The following is a 17,532-nucleotide window of genomic DNA, read 5'->3' as shown; positions in this document are numbered from 1 at the left end:
CTACGAAGTCGCGGGCCCCGGAGCATTGTTCCTCTTAGCTTGACGTTAATACACCTCCTTGGTCATGGACTATACAAGTTCGCATAGCTGAGTGAGTAAGTATACGAAGAGGCAATGAAACTTATAATAATTCAACTTATACTTTTATTAATTTAAGCATACATCATCAGACTTGACTAGAAGTAAAAATATCACAATTTATAATGTCATTTACTGAATATTTACAACGTGAATGAACACTGCAGATCTATATCTTGGCTGCGTCTGCAACCGTAGAAGGTGGTTCGCAGAGCGTTTCCACCGATGCGGTCGCGCTGTCATTACCTACAATTTTTCAAATTTTAACAAAGACAAGAATGAGTTTTACTATATGACTGTACATTAATTACTCTGTACTGTAGTATGAATGATTTTGGAAATGATTCCTTCCTCAAGAAAATTGACGGATTGTAATGACAGCGCGACCGCAGCGGTCGAAACGCTCTGCGAACCACCCGTTGTGACAAAAAGAGTACCTATCATGCATTGATTCTGTAATCGAAGTGCGCGCTAACGAATTAGATGCAGATACGAATGAACGTAGGTACGTATTTATAGTTTGTATTGTAGGTATGTGAACTTTCTTTTTACAAAGGCAAGGTAAGGATAAACCAGAAATGTACGTCGAAACCGCCGAGTTTGGCGATCTGATTGCCGATAGTGTATGTAGGCTTTACGTGAAGAGCAGTAGCAGGTAAATATTTTCAGTTGGAACGAGTAGGAAATATTTTTAATGCCTGGCATATTGCCTAGATAAGATACCATACCTCTATAGGCCCGTGGCAATATGAGGAACTATCATTAACAGATAGGCCACATTGTTGTTGCCGCGGACCACCAAAAGAAGTCTTGTCGATGCGGTTATAGGTAGTCACTATAATAACAACGTACTTAGCCGGCCTGAACACGCGAGTTAGTTCAATAATATCATTGTATGAAGCGTTGGTGAATATGATTTAATTTACAATATAACATAAAAAAGTGCCCGTGGACACGTAATTTTACCGCGCGAAAACCGTCAGCTAATTAAATAGGCATTTATTTAATAGTATAACAAATTATTTGTCAACAGAGAAACCTAAATCTAGGTGACAAGTCATGGTCGTTTAACAAAATAGCGATTTAATTAATTGTGACAATGGCGTATAAAGGTGACTACTTAATGCTTATGACTAGATATACATACTTTAACAATGATTAAAATAATTTACATTTTCGATATGTAAATAGTAGGAGCATAAAATCGACTAAATTTAAAGAAATTATAAAAGTTTACGTGATTTAGACGACTCCACTGGACTGGACGTACGGTCAACAGCACACCAAATTCATTGCAAATTCGCCACTATTACCGCGACATAAATATCTATTTTGAGTAATTTCATATGCGGTCCTTTGTACTAGTAGTAGGTAGGTAAATTGTCTTTGCGATGGACATAACAACTATAAATAAGTTAAAATTTGCAACATTTAAAAATAATAGTAAACTTAACGATATGTAATTTGAACACATTAATAAATTAGCTTAGAATATAAATAAACTGCAGCCAAACACTAATCAAACTTAACATATCTACATTACATTCAATAAATAACCTATATTTAAATGATAAGCCATGAGATTTTTGGCAGAAACACTTGTGTTCCAAGCTTAAAACGGACCAAAGTGAAATCGAGAGAGAAAATGAGAAGTATTTACACAACACATGAGGACTTAGTTAACAGTCTTATAGTGTGAAAGGTCCTTAAATACAATGTATAAATAGTTATTGTGTATGTTGTCTTATACTAAAAGGGAGTATTAAACTAGATAACAACAATAAGCCAGCATGAGAGTAAAATAAAATAAATAAATATATTAGGACAAATCACACAGATTAAGATAGTCCCAAAGTAAGTTCGAAACTTGTGTTATGGGATACTAACTCAACGATACTATATTTTATAACATATACATACGTAAATAAACATCCAAGATCCAGGCCAATCAGAAAAAGATCATTTTCCATCATGACCCGACCAGGGATCGAACACGGGACCTCTCAGTTCAGAGGCAAGCACTTTACCACTGCGCCACCGAGGTCGTCAAAAAATAGGGTAGTTGCCATCAAGTGAAATCTGATACTTTTTTCCATATGTCACAAACAAAAAAAATGGGGCTATGTAAATATGACTATCTAAATTATGACAGTGGGAACAAGTGACGTCACAAAGGAACAAGTGACGTCACAAAGTAACAAGTGACGTCACAAAGGAACAAGTGACGTCACAAAGTAACAAGTGACGTCACAAAGGAACAAGTGACGTCACAAATGTTGGAGTCAACGTGTTTCAATTATATTTTGATGAGAACAAAAAATCTAAATGTCACTATAAATAAAATTGATCAATTAAAGTGACACTTAATTATGGTGCTCATTTGTAACGGTATTTATACATTTTATACACAGGCCACTACCCTATTATGTGACTGAGGGCTTGTTTCATCGCTTGCCGATAAAGTATCTGATAACCTATTTTGTAAATAATGTAAATAAGATCCACATAGAGTAAAAAATTGTGTTTCATAAGTGATAAATAGGGCAACCTGGCCAATCATATAAGGAAGATATATCTGACCAGTTAATTTATCTGTTAGATTAAAATATATTTTATCAGAAGGTGGTAAAATAGGCCCCAAATCATGTAACTATTTATCAAGTATAATACACTATCACTGGACTTTGTTGTAGCTAATTCATATTTTTCACTAACATATAAAAAAATACATGAAATAATTACATAAATATGTGATTAATGTTGTGAGTTATAGTAAATTTTTGCCCATTCCCATTGGGAATGTGCAAAGATATAGAAGATAGATTTCAATAAAAAAACATGTCAAGTATGTTTACCTTTTTAAAAGTAACTACTTACTTAAAAACAGGGGTATAGAGTATATCTATGCTCCTACCTAAGCATAACTTAACTGAGTGAAGCTGAGTTCCAACACAAAAATACGTCAATTGGGATAAGGTACACTGTGTGATTACAAATTATCTATTTATAATACAGTACTTATTGAGCTAATACTCCTAATTTACTTCGTAGTTGTGATTCGGCTGGCAGTGCTAAAGCCCACTTACGTAATCCTACAAGCAGTACAGAACTAAGTACTAATATGGCTCCACATACAGAAAATTTACTCGGTATCTCATTGAAAAACATAACTTGCCAGAGGAATGCAAACACTATGTCTGCAGATCTCGCAATAGCCACAGGACCGGCCTGTTCCATTTGCAGAGACATTGTCAACAAAATCTGTCCCAAATAGCTAAATAGAGCCAAACAGACAACTAGGAATCTCTCTGTACCGCAATTCGGCATGCACAGGACCCCAAAGATAAAAGAATAAAACAATGTCTGCAATATTGCTATAGCACCAAAATTTGTCATGATTACAGAGAAATGCAGTCCTTTGAGCACTCGTAATAAAACATATGCATTGGCTCCAAATATTGTAGAAATAAATGCTGCTATAGCACCTCTCAAACTGTTGTAGTTCTGATAACTATCTGAAGAACTGTCACTGCCAAAAAGTAACGGTGGATGTGTAATCAAAACCACTCCAATAAGAGTCAATACTATCGAGACAGTATTCCACATACCGCATGGTTCTTTTAAAAAGACTCTCGCAAACAACGCTACAAATACTGGCACAGAGAATACAATAACTGATGCATCTGCAAGTGGCATGTTGCGAAATGCGTAAAAACTTAACATCAGCCCCACGGTTCCCACTATTGAGCGTAAGACCAGCAGAACACGCTTTCCTGGTGGAAATACTGGCTGTTCTGTGTAAATAACTATTGGTATTGTTGGCAAGAGAACTCCAATGAACCTAAACATAGCCAACTGCATAGGATCGATTTTGTCGAGGCTTTTGACGATCACGGAGCACAGAGAAAAGAATAAAGATGATAGTGTCGCAAGTATAAGTCCCAAGTATGGGCATCGTTTTATAAGTGGCCGTTTGTTCTCGAGTAAGTTAGGTATCGTCTCATCTCCGCTTCCAGCTGATAGATCTACGAGATGCTGCAATTCCAGATGCTCCGGCATTGTTTACTGCAAAGTATATTTGACCTGAAACCACCAGTAAAAAATAAAGAATCTTCACGACGAGTTCATGTTACATTTATTGAAACAATAAGTGGTATTATATAATTACATACCACTGTATTATTATATTATCAAGCGAATAGTTTCATTTATTTTAATAAACTATTCCATGATTCCAATACGTTTAGAAAAATGGAATAAAATACTGATCCCTATCTAAGTAGGCAGGTAAATTTTCTTTTTAGTTCTTTATTGACAATGACAATTCTGTCAAAACGGCAAAAGACAAATGTCAGTTGTAAGCGTTGTCACTGTCAGTCAGATTTTTTTTTTGAGACAAAAGAATTTTTATTTTCAGCCTCTATTGTGCCAATTTACATTTCAGTCACGTAGGTAACTATAGGTAGTATCTATTATGGTATTGACCGGAACTGGAACCTTTTAAAACTTTGTTGCTCTATTCAAGAAGTTTATCATTATTATTCATTATCATTAATTTAGTTCACTAGTGTATACACGACTACCTGCTATATGGCCTGCTATATTGTAGGGTAGTCGCAAAAGTCATGTCAGATGGCTTTTGGCGACTTGAATAAAGAATGACACCAGTGTTAGTGTGGAGGTACACACTCGATATGATGACGATGATTATTCCCACGGATTTATTTATTTACAATATTTTGAAGTGATGTTACGTACCTATAGTTAGGCCTATAGTTAGGCTACCTGAAATAGGTGTACTACCCTAAGGTACACTTAGTTCAATGAGTAAAGAATTGCTACAATTATCCTCAGTCTCTCTTCTCCCTTTCTTACAATCTTTAAATTTGAGCTTGTTACATATCAAGGATAGCACAAGGTCCTCTTGAAAAATAAACTTACTATTTTTAAACTTAAAAAAGAAATAGGCTGTGCTGTGATAGCCTAGAGCTAGCCTAAGATGACCCATTTTAGGGCGGGAACCACACGCTTTCCTGCTGTATTACCTGTTATCGAGGAGTAAAATCTTGAAAATACTAAAGCGATATACTTTTAATAGTATGGATTATTATGCTGATCGCGGCCATCGCGACGTCACAGCCTCGAATGACACAAGGAACGTGTGAAGATGAGAGATCTTGTAAAAACTACAGCAGACAAAGGGGAGGCTTTTACCCAGCAATGGGATACAAACAGCTAAAAAGTTATATATAATACACTTTTTATATAGGTAATTAACTTTGATATCAAAGTCAAAGATAATAATATCTTGAAGAAATTATTTGGCCAAGACTTTCTGACATTAAAATTTCAAATGCATACCTAGTTTTAAAAATAGCAAGCCTATTTGAACGGTAGGAATACCGAAGTATAATTTAGTCAAAGCAATTCAAGACGAATTCCTAGAAGGTCCTTCCTCGCTTCAACTTCCTGCAAGTTCTCGTTCACCTTAGCGGCCAGTATCCGGAGATGGCACTGTCTTATCCGGTGACCAGCATCGAAGGCACAGCAATGAAAAACATGTAAGTAGGTACCTATTACGTTCAGACGTCTACAGAACACACCCACCCAGCCTCTCGCTTTGACGCCAGGCCAGTTGATAACCGACTTCTTTACCGCGAACACGCCGCGTTTGTCTATGACCGCGAAACAGGCATAGTGACGTATTTCCTTTTAAAATTCGAATTTTCCGAACCCGGATCATAATTTTCAGGATAAAATAAATATTCGAATTTTGAATCGTTGCGAGCGAAAGTGAATGAAATGAAGGACTTGAAACTTTTTTGTGACTGTTTACTTTTTAATTTTGTGTGTTTATTTTTTTGATATTTTATTTTTAAATTCGCCCAAGGAGTGTCTGATTGTGAAAACTGGAATTCGTCCGAAAGAACTGGTCAACTCTCCCTTCGGATTTCCGCAACAGGTACCTATCTGTTTATTAAATATCTTTATGAGATTGGTGAAATTGTAAAGATTCAAGTCCAGCCGGTTTATTATGATAGAAATCTGATATTTCTGTACAGTCTTCTTCATGCCAATTTTCTATAACTTGGATGACCACTATTCAGATTTTTTCACTTTATGTTTTTCCCAAAGCCAAGGTTCTAGGTTCGATACCTGAATCATTTCAATTTGATCTTGGATTTTGTAGCATACAATTTTAATGAATTTAATTTGAACTTACCTAACGTGTAGGTACCTAAGTAAGTGGTTACTTCATTATAAATTTATTACTTAGGTCCAATCCAGCAATGCATTTACCTAGGTTTTGGCTCATAAAGTTTGTTTTTCAATCGAACATGTTGAAAATACATACTATCGAAGCATGTAGATATTTTATTGAACTACTTATTTATATACATCATTTATTAGATACATAAATATAGATAGGTACCTATATATTATAAGTAGGTACGCATTAGAGTTCATTAAAAATATTATTAAGAAAGCTATATATTTTTATCATCTTATGAAAACTTTACGTACTATCATTTTTACCTTTATACAATAACAGATGAAATTGGATTTATGGATGACAAAACTGATACGCATGCCTTAAGTATAAAACTACCTACACACGTACACCTATGCACAACCTAAACATAAGATATAGTAACGCTCAAATCTTTGATATAAACAGAAAATTAGCTGAACGCAACTACAGAATTCCCAAATATATAAATGAACTCTTTGTAGCGACATTTACAGAAAAAGCCGTGTTATACTTAACTTGGTATTGAAACATTAATGAGCGCAAAGCTGGACTTATCGAAGGTTCATGGCAGGCGCGGCTATTTTTAAATTATAGGCGGATAAAGGATGGATATTCAAAATTTTTTAAGACCTTTGGCTTCAGGACGTCACACCTGAGATGAGCGAGAATATGCACGGATGAGAGAAAGACTCAACTCGCTATGCGGACATAGCGAAGCCGGTTCGGCGGGGTCAACACCAACACTTTCACGACACATCGCTTTTTGCTATTTCGATGATTGTCCACGTGATATACACGATATTAATTTGACAATAAGCGATACGTTACGTACCTAATTACATAATAGAAAATTTGAAAATTTGTGATTTTCATTCCTTCCTTAACTTCCAAGCTAGATATACATATAAAGATAAACATCCAAGACCCGGGTCAATCAGAAAAAGATCATTTTTCATCATGACTCGACCGGGGATCGAACCCGGGACCTCGTGGTTCAGAGGCAAACACCACTTCGCCACCGAGGTCGACAAAGTTGTATGATTAGTTAAAAAAAATTAAAATATAGCTACATTTTTTTAAACCATTTTAGGAGGAACTAACGTGAATTATATGGTAACCCAGCGTGACTCCGGAGTCATGGCTTAAACTTCCATCACTTATAATTGTTTCTTGTTAGTTGCTAGTGACTTATGTGGCCAGTAAGCACAAACAAACTGGAGAGAGTTTTGAATAAATTCGAACATGAATATTTTGATAACTTAACCAGTCAAGTGTTGCCCATTACCTAATTAATAATCATTTACCTACTTCGCTACGCCATTATTACATCTAATTAGATAGTTAAACTTCCGACAAAACACAACAAATTATAAGATTATTTACAAATATCAACCTGTTACCAATGACCGCCCCCACTGGCCTCCGTAATATGGAAATGTAAGAGCTATGAAAACCTCGAAAATCAAGTTATTTGACGCTAGACGAATTGGTGGATCACGATCACCTTCTTATTAATGTGTTGGATACATAAACGTCCGATTTTTGTTTATTTATGGCTCAAAAATCATAAGCATATGGATAAAACTGGTTTGGCTTGTGCGTCTGGGACAAATCAATGGTAGTCGCGTTGTGTCTATAACTGTTACTACTTACCTCACATCTAATATACTACAAATAAATAATGCGAAAGTTTAGATGTGTGCAAGGATGTTTGTTAAACAAATTCTATTGGACGGATTTTTATATTTGGTTGGTACACGTGTAGATATATTTCTTTTATATAACCCAGAATAAGTACATCATACTATTAACCAAAAAATCCGAAATAATTTAATTACATGCATAAAAATGTAAATTAGGTATCACGGAACACAGAATAACAACTAATATAACCTTTTTTTTATTGCAACTTTTAAACAAGTAGCTAAATAATCTATATCCTTACACATTAATAATAAAGAAGTCGCGTCTGTCTGTACATAGATATGAACGCGATAAACTCAAAAACCACCGGCAGGATTTGTGTATGGTTTTCACCAATAGATAGTATGAGTCCTGATGGTAAACTCGAGCGATGAACGATACCGGGACAGACTTATAATAAATTAGAAATAGAAATAAATGTATTTTAGCATACTAATACATGGCATACATCACAGAAAATGAACAAAATTTTAATATTGAGGTTATAAATTTAGTTTTTAATCAATAACAAATGAAATCAATCACAAATAGGTCGTAGTTAAAATCACGGCGAAATATATTTCTTTTATCTATGGCGAAAATGATAATTAAAAACTATTAAAAGCTAACGGTTCTAAGCATTTTTCTCAATAGGTATCTAGTCATTATACCTACTAAAGTAAGTATCTAAGTACCTATTCGAAGTAAAATTTACAGTTAGCTATCTTTCTTAACTCTATTAAGTTGCAAAATCAAATGTTCGTAGCATAAATAGGTTTATTACTTTAAACTAAGTATAAATAAATTTGATCAATTAATAAATTATTACTTTACCATTTACCGTTTCTAGAAGACTAAACTGAAATGCACTGAATGGATTTCCAAATATGGATGATCATTGTTTTAAAAATCAACATTCAAGTCTTTTCAACAAATTTATACTGAGTAGGTATTTGTTTTCCTTACTATGCCATTGTGATGCCACACTGTCGCCTAACTCAGACACATGCCGACACGAATGCGTGATCATTGCGTATTTAGTATGAGTACTTTTATTTACCGCAATGAAAAACCAGCAATGTATACCGCTAAAATTTGGCAAACTGTTAGACGACAGAGGTGGAGTGGATAAGGTATGATAGTGTATGATAATGTAAATTAAGTATATAACTTCTAGCTGCGCCCCGGGGCTTCGCTCCCGTGGGAATTTCGGGATATAAAGTACTTCATGTGTTATTCCAGGTTATTTTCTACCCGTGTTCCAAATTTCATAACGGTAACGGAAGAGGTAACAAACAAACTCACTTTCACATTTGTAACATTAGTTGGAATAGGGTTGACGCGGGATTTCGTAGTATCCCGCGGAAAAATCGAATCCCGTTTTGCGGGATTACAATGCCGAACCACGCAGAGTCCGCGCTACGAAAGAACTCCCGCGGTAATATGCTGAATGGAAGTATCAAGAATATATCGACCACGTTATTGCAGTCTGCAACAGTTATGTCGTATGCCATGCCCATGTATGTTAACTCCATTATAATTGCAAGTCATCTCCTAATCGATACATCGCTATTGTGTTTTTGTAATATGATTATATTTATTTGGTGATATCGCAGCTTGGCAATTGGAGCTTCCAGAAATGCTGTCCTAAAATAGAATGCGTAAAATTAATTTTTCTAATGACGTTTTTGTCTTTTTAATAATTAGGAGGAAATAATTTTGCGTTACGCATCTGCACAGAGAAATGTCATAGTCTAAGTATATTTTATAAATATTTATTGTTAGCCTATTTTATGTGTTAACCAATAAGAAATTATATTAATATAACTTAATATAAATATAATTATATAACCATTAATGATTGAAATATTAACAAAACCAAACATATTTTTGTTTAATAATATAATTTTGTGTTTTCTCTGTTTTGCGCTTTAGAGACGACTTATTAACCATAGTTAGGTACAAGTAAAAGTTTGTACAATAACATCTGTATCTACACTTATAAGAATAATAGAAATAATTATATGTAACTTCGTGTAATCTTCGGAACTAAATCTATTTCCGAAATTGTTTCACGAGTAGAAAGACTAATTATTCCCGAGTGATACAAGTGACATAAGGTTTTTATCCTGATATTCTCACGGGAGCGAATCCCCAGGACGCAGCTAGTCTATTAAAAAAATAAACAATACGTTATATCTTTACTTTTACTTCGAAAAATGTAAATTATTTTTCATAATTTGCATGTAAGACAATCTTAACATTCAGAATAATAACAATATACCTTACATTGCTATGGAATTCAGTTATCCCATAAACTTATCAGAGCATTCCATCGGAGTATAACACCGGTTTTATTAAAATGGTTAATATAAAGCGGACCAACTATGATGGCTTCCCACGCGAAGCATTCTATCGCATTTGTACTGTGATTCACACATGAACCTATCCAAATTCATAGGAAATTACTCGCTATTACCGCCAAATAGAGGTCATTGCATCGTAACTTGGCTGGTTGACAGCACTAATTTTATCTAAATAGGCTGGCAAGTGAATGCGTACCATAAATCTTTTGGGCTGTGGTTACGGGTGTGTACTATCATAGTACGGGAGCCTTAATTGAAGTTGCAATTTATGTTTATGAAATTTTTATTTTCTCATCATCATCTCAGCCATATACCTAAAGCCTGTACCTATCATCTTCCCGTGACCTTCAAAATTATTTTCCATTTTTTAACTGAGCACTTTATAGGTACCCTAGACTCAAATTATGTAGGTATTCTCAAATTTGAGTTTTAACTTTGTATTGCTTTGTAGTCTATACGGAAAACGAGTTTGCTTATGACATGTGAAATTAGTTTATTTACTATAAAAACGACAAAGAATACCTAGTTTATAATGTAGAGTAACTTGTCATTTAAAAGTTTTAGGTTAGATACATGAACGATAACCCGGCTATACTTATAGGTTCGTAATACGTTCCTTCAAAACAGCAAAGCCAAATCTATTATTTTCATGCACACAACGTTTAACTTTGACTGCATCGCTTACATGCACATATAATAGACGCAGGTAGGTATACTTGCATTGACAATCAGTTGTGATAGCGACTTGTTAGTACAAACTGCCGAATGAAGGTCGTAGACAAGTTTTGCGACAAGTGTATGTACGTGTGTAGAATGTTAAGTTTGAAGTCTATTTGATGTGTATTTTTGTGCACACAAATATTTAGTTTTCTGCCAACTGTTAGTTTTAAGTTAGCAATGAAAAATATCGTGAAAGAAGGCAATGACAAACATAAGAGGGCCTCTCTTCTATGAACTTAGAAGAAATAGGATGTTCATTAGATTGGGATAGCTAGAGTAAGATAACGCGTTTATTTCTTCCATTCTTTAAGACTCGACGCATACTGGTTGTAATGTGTCTAATTAATCTAGTCTACATCTAACCTAAATGTTAAACCATAGATTAATAAATAGGTAGGTAGTCGCCTGGAGACTTTCCAAATACTTATCTGCGTCAATAAATAAATTAACAATATAAATATTCAAATTGTTAATTATCATTATTATGAATTTGATAATGACCGTGTCTTTAAAAGGTAGCATAGGCACTTTAATCGCTGACCACTTGCATTCTTGTTGACTGTGAATGAATTTAAATTAAGCGTGTGGCTATATTGGTCAGCCATTTTAATTTTAACGCCATCTTGTGCCTCACCTTGACATTTAGCAAATCCGAGAGCATTGTGAATCTTCTTTTAATTTAAATTTATATCTGTTTGCGCATTCTGATTACTTTTAAATCCTTTTGCAACATTTTAAAGTTAAATTTTATTATGCTTGGCTTTTAGATTTTATATGAGACTAACGATTGGTTTCGCATTTGGATAGATATTGAGTACATAATGTAAAAGATAAATTTTTATTCAATGTGACAAAGTCTGATTAGTTTTTCTTGGCTGTAGATTGTAGATAGGTAGATCCATTCAGTATTTTGTTTATCTTAAATATTCTATGTTTCAGGCATGTATAGCACACTTACAAGCAAGCAAGCTGGTAGGATAAAAATAATACCAATAAAAATTGGTTAAAACATCTTACTCCAGAGAAAAATGTGAAAATAACGGCAACAACATTGCACTATTCAAACACGAAAATAAACGATTTGATTTCAATCTTATAGTCATAACCATAAATTTTTCCGAGTATTGTTTATTTTGTGCCAACATCGGCAAAGTTCAAGGTGCAAGTTGCATCACAAACGGGGTAAACAATACAACTTGTTTGCCAAAACTGTCTGGCAACATCTTTAACACGAAAGCAGTAGTCTATTGTTCAAACATTCGATATTATTTCGCACGGGAATTGCGCTCGATATAATTTCGCATGAAAATGTTTCCGAAAAGGAAATTGCAGGTCGAATTTACATGTTATGATCCCATTATTTACGTTATTATTTGTTACCTAAATTGGATCACAATGGGGCTTATAAATACTTCATCTGTATTCAATATTTAGCGTTTATCTGAGACTGCTTACCCATGGGTAGTTTGGGTTAACTATAACCAAAAGTATATAAGACAATTATTATGCAAAGTCCAAGCTAGGAACTAAATAATATTTATTTTGCTTCTACGTCTATGGTTCTTTCGCCACTTCAACGTCAACTTAAAATGTAAATAACTTTCTAGCAAAACATTGTTGCTTAGGAACAGAACAGTATTACTACTAACGGAGACCTTAGTTATTTAATAACCTGAGATATCTATATTTTCTATATTTTTAGAACAAAAAGCAAATAGTGACAGCACCGACGGGTGTCACTTGTTTTTGTCCTGCATTATTCTACATACCTGCTACATACTAAAAATACATGACTATTTGTATAATCTGTACTATTATTACAAAGAGGTAAGCGTTTGTAAATTTGTATGTTTGAGGCGGGTAATCTCCAAAACTACCGAACCGATTTCAAAAATTCTTTCACCATTAGAAATGTACATTATCCAAGATTGCTATAGGCTATATTTTATCTCAAAATTCCCACGGGAGCGAAGCCCCGGGCAACATCTAGTACCTAATAAAAACAAACGCGTTTATTCGAGTATACGTTAACAAAACTCCATTCCAAATCGGTATATGTAACCAAAAATAAGTGAAATTAACAAAATACTAATAAAGAACCTAGTTACATAACGTAAGTATTGTAAAAAAATATTTAAAAAAATACTAAAGTTATGTAAATGATGCGTAATTAAATCACTATTTATCTCTTGGATTTCCAAATAAAAATCATCTGACACCGAAATCAAAATAGGCATTCGTTCTTAATTAATTTTTCGTGATGTTTAAAAGTTCATAACAAAACAAATTTGCTCTGCGTATTGCTCAAGCGTTGACCACTGGTGTTAAACAAATGATAGAGATGAACAACCTCAGGCAATCATAATTTGTAATCAGTGTATGTGAAATTTGTATTTATTTCTTCATCTATTAAGTATTATAATATTAGTGTACAGTCGACCGCATGTCTAGTTACCCTGCATGGTCCTCTATGCGGCGATAATAAACCTTTACGCATTGCTCACTCACCTGAGTTTGCAATTAATTCGGGTAGTGTGACATGCGGTAGACTGTACATAAAGAGCTTTTTATAATTGCTTCTGTGTCTATTCCGTCGATGTATTGATAGCAAACACATGTTTGCATGATATTTACACCGACTATTCACAATCGGCAATAGTTCGGCAAACATTCGCGGATTCGGCATTGATTGCTGGCTTTTCATTGTGGTAAACAAAAGATCTCATTATTAACTACGCAATGTGTGCATCTCCATAAGTAGGCTACACTATTACCTATATATTTTAAAAAGAAATATCGTTCGATATTTATTTCTTCTAGAATAGACACTCGCGTGTAAACAGCTTTGCAGTTTAAAATAGGTACAGTACAATCAACGACACATCAGGCTACCCAAATTCATTGTAAATTCACCTCTATCACCGCCACACAAAGGTCAGTCTAGGGTAATTTGACTGTACATTGCGAAATATTGGTGAGCAAAGCAAAATCTTCATATTTCAAGTATTCGACTATTGAATTAAATTTAGAAGTAAAAGGAAATAAACAGTATTTTCATACAAACTCCACATTTTTCTAGTTTTCGATTTTTTTGTTTTAAGTATAACTTTTTAATAAATACTGTATCACGTCTTTATTCATTACGGATTGGACAAAGTTTTATATTAAATTATAGATACTATTTAAATCTATAATCTGTGAACAGAGCCAAGATGCATGATACATTTATAGGTTATGTCTCGATAGCGAAATATTTATTTATAATTTTTTGGAAAGTTTTGTCTCAAACTTGAACTAACATAAATATGTTACAAGTCTATTTTCACTTGGTACTTTCTAGAATATAATTACCATAAAATCATAATAGATGTTATTGCATACAGTTGACTATATACTTTATATTAGTTTTATTTGCGAGAAAGATATAACCGAGGGATAAAAAACTATAGTCCGGTCCCTTAATTGACTTTTACAATCAGCGCGGGAGGAAGAGCAGTTGGTATAGTCTATATTTTTTCGCACACGAGCACAGATCAACGACAACTCTGCAGGTCTTCTATGTAACATATAAACAATAATTATTTGTTAGACAAATTAAAAACCCCCGACATTCAATATTTATTTCGCTACAACTTTTGAATGACTGAACCGATTTTCATTAAACATGCCTAAGTACACTCGTGAAAAATTATCTATAAGACACAAAAAAAAAAAACTAAACGAAATTCGGTTCATCCGTTTGGGAGCTACAATGACACAGACAGATACACAGACACGTTAAACTTATAACACCCCTATTTTTGCGTCGAGGGTTAAAACAGTATGTAGTATGAATAAGGTCTATATAATTAGAGTTGCACCGTCAAATTTGACGTTGATTTTAATCGAGGGTAAACTTAATGGCATACCTACTTTTCGTACTTTCGTACGGCGTTTTCCTGCGCAAATTAGACGGTGCAACCCACCCATCTATTAGATTGAATGCTAAAGTAAGCGAAACCGTTAACTGACTGAAAATCAAGAGTATCCTCACATCGTTACGACATCGCTGCGAATATATCTCACTCGATGGTTTTATAAAATATTCCGTATACAGAAGTATAGGTACTTATTTGATTTCATATAGTCGATTATATATATTTTTAATGAAATTAACTAACTAGGTCGTACAAAAATAAAACCGGTCAAGTGCGAGTCGGACACACAAGTTCCTTACATCTATAAAAACGGCAAAAAAACCCCGTTTGTTGTATGAGAGCCCAGTTAAATATTTAGTTTTTACTAGTTTTTATGGTGATAATTTTAATTTTCCAAACTCAGAGTTAAATTAACTGTAATGCCGGCTCCACACTAACGCCAAACCACGAAGATGTCGACGCGAATATTCATGATGCGAGAATCTATGTATATATTTTTCACGTTAGTTTTAATCATCAAGAGATATTTGGATTCTATGGTCATTTTATTTTGTACTAAACTACTAAAATCACGTTTAAGAATTGGCCAACTATTTACTTATTCGGTCCGCAAGCGCAAAACTAGGAACGCTTGGGCAACGTCTATCTCTGTTAAACTTTAACATTTGACGATCATTATGGGGCAAATGTTGTTACAGTTTTGGTAATGTTTCTGGTGAAATGTGTTGAAGTTTAATCGATAACTAACATTGTTAGTTATCGATTAAACATTGTTTGTATTAAAAAAAATGTTTTTTTAAATTTCAATAATATACACTCTTATACAAAAACTCATACGGAGTACACGCGCGTGACACGTGGCGTCGTCGCTTCCGTAACTACTGAGCCAAAAATCTTGAAAAAAAAAAAAAAAACAAACAATACAAAATATAATTCGTTACTGGTTGACTACTTACAGGAAAACCGTAAAAACCGTAATTGTACACACTTCACGCGAGTTCAACTCCCACTTGACGTTTTTTTTTTTACGTAAGTAAATGATGCAACAACAAAAGATAGGCCTAAATATCCAATGCCTTGATTCAATACAAAAGCAGCATTATTACAATACCTATTCATATGCATTAAAGATGGCGAGGCGTGTAAGTGACATAGGTGCACATTGTGTGGAAGTCCATACTCTTAATTTGTAAGTATGTATTACTGGAAAGTTCCAGTAACATTACTTCACAGGTTAAGACTACGACTTTTTTTTTATTTAGACATGTCCTGTATAATCATTTAGATAACATGCTTCTTTGTTGGATTAATATAAGTAATTGACGTAATACAACAACATTTATATTTCCTTGTACAAAAGTCTTAAAATTAAAACACGGAAATTGCGAGCGATTAATACGACCCAAATCTGGACATGGTCAGCGGGCATAATTGTAGATCAGATGGCCAACAAACTCAAACTGCCTTGGCTTAAAAGTTAAGAAAAAAAACAAAGTTGTTGCCATTTCACTTTCTCGGCAAGTGTAGTGTAGGATCCACGTGCTCCGCACCACAGATTAATTATACCTAACTGTGGCTTGGAATATACCATAGTACTTGTGAGAATATTAGCATAATTAAAACCATAATTAAAATATTTGCAAAAACAATGTTCATTTATAGACCGGGCGGCAATGAACATTGGAAACTTTCAACATATTTTGAAGTGTCATTTTCTTGTCTTTAATCGAAAAATTCCCTCATTCGGCATTATGCTTGTCGATATGTTCGCGAAGTATACAAGTTTGTTTTATTTATTTTATACTGCAAACGCCAAAAATGAAGGCTAAAATCCATGCACACAATACAGGCTGACATAATCAAATAAATATTTAAAATAAAGGCTAGAATTTAAAAATAATCATTATAAAGTTCAGTCCATATGGTAGCACTAACACAAATCAATTTCATGTGTCATGCTTTGGTAGACTAATGTGTCAAATTATATGATAACATAGTAGTGAAATTCCGTATTGAATTCTGATTCTAATCCTGGCAGGTTCGCCATGTAAAGTTGCTGCTAAGAGAGATTAGTGATACCAACGAAAGATTTTTTCATAAGATATGCACGGTTGTATCTATTTGTAGATCATCACATATCGTCTATTGTTCCGGCCCTGTACCTAAACAACCGTAGACTAAATATAACTACGATAACAGGATACAGACAGACATAATATCAGACCGGACGTAAACAAATCTTCAGTGAAAGTAACTTACCGCGTCATATTTGCATTTATTATTTATGCATTTTCGAGATCTGATTTGTATTAACACGACTGATTTTAATATTTATGCGAATGTTTACTTGTATGCTTGTATGTGTGTGTATTTCTTGTATATATCAGATTTTGCTCTCTCTATCTAATCTTCGACTACCTATTTCTGGCTGCATTCACGGTTGTGGCGGCTTAAGCCCGAAAAGTAATCCATTTTTTTTTGCCCTGGTTCTATAACCGACTCCCTGTTTGACGTC

General features: G+C 34.1%; 2 protein-coding genes across 3 annotated transcripts in view; one reads left to right on the top strand and one right to left on the bottom strand.

Moving 5' to 3' along the window:
- Positions 1-127: 127 nt before the first annotated feature.
- On the bottom strand, positions 128-4,374 carry LOC128679274 (uncharacterized protein). The gene is made up of 2 exons (XM_053761397.2): positions 4,251-4,374; positions 128-4,161 (listed from the first exon to the last, which is right to left on the bottom strand). The coding sequence occupies exon 2, from the start codon at positions 4,135-4,137 to the stop codon at positions 3,097-3,099; it is 1,041 nt and encodes a 346-aa protein (XP_053617372.1). The 5' UTR covers positions 4,138-4,161; positions 4,251-4,374; the 3' UTR covers positions 128-3,096.
- A 1,322-nt stretch (positions 4,375-5,696) lies between these two features.
- The window catches only part of LOC128679125 (uncharacterized), a 75,094-nt gene continuing 63,258 nt past the window's right edge, over positions 5,697-17,532 (top strand). The window contains exon 1 of one of the 2 annotated variants that reach the window (XM_053761152.2): positions 5,697-6,040. The gene's annotated coding sequence lies outside the window, so the exon portion shown is untranslated. The remainder of the gene's footprint in view (positions 6,041-17,532) is intronic. The other variant, XM_064436642.1, reaches the window with a different exon arrangement.

The sequence above is a fragment of the Plodia interpunctella genome, chromosome 21, assembly GCF_027563975.2.
Source record: "Plodia interpunctella isolate USDA-ARS_2022_Savannah chromosome 21, ilPloInte3.2, whole genome shotgun sequence".
NCBI lineage: Eukaryota > Metazoa > Arthropoda > Insecta > Lepidoptera > Pyralidae > Plodia > Plodia interpunctella.
Note: the sequence above shows the minus strand (reverse complement) of the source record. Positions and strands in the feature narration are given on the sequence as shown.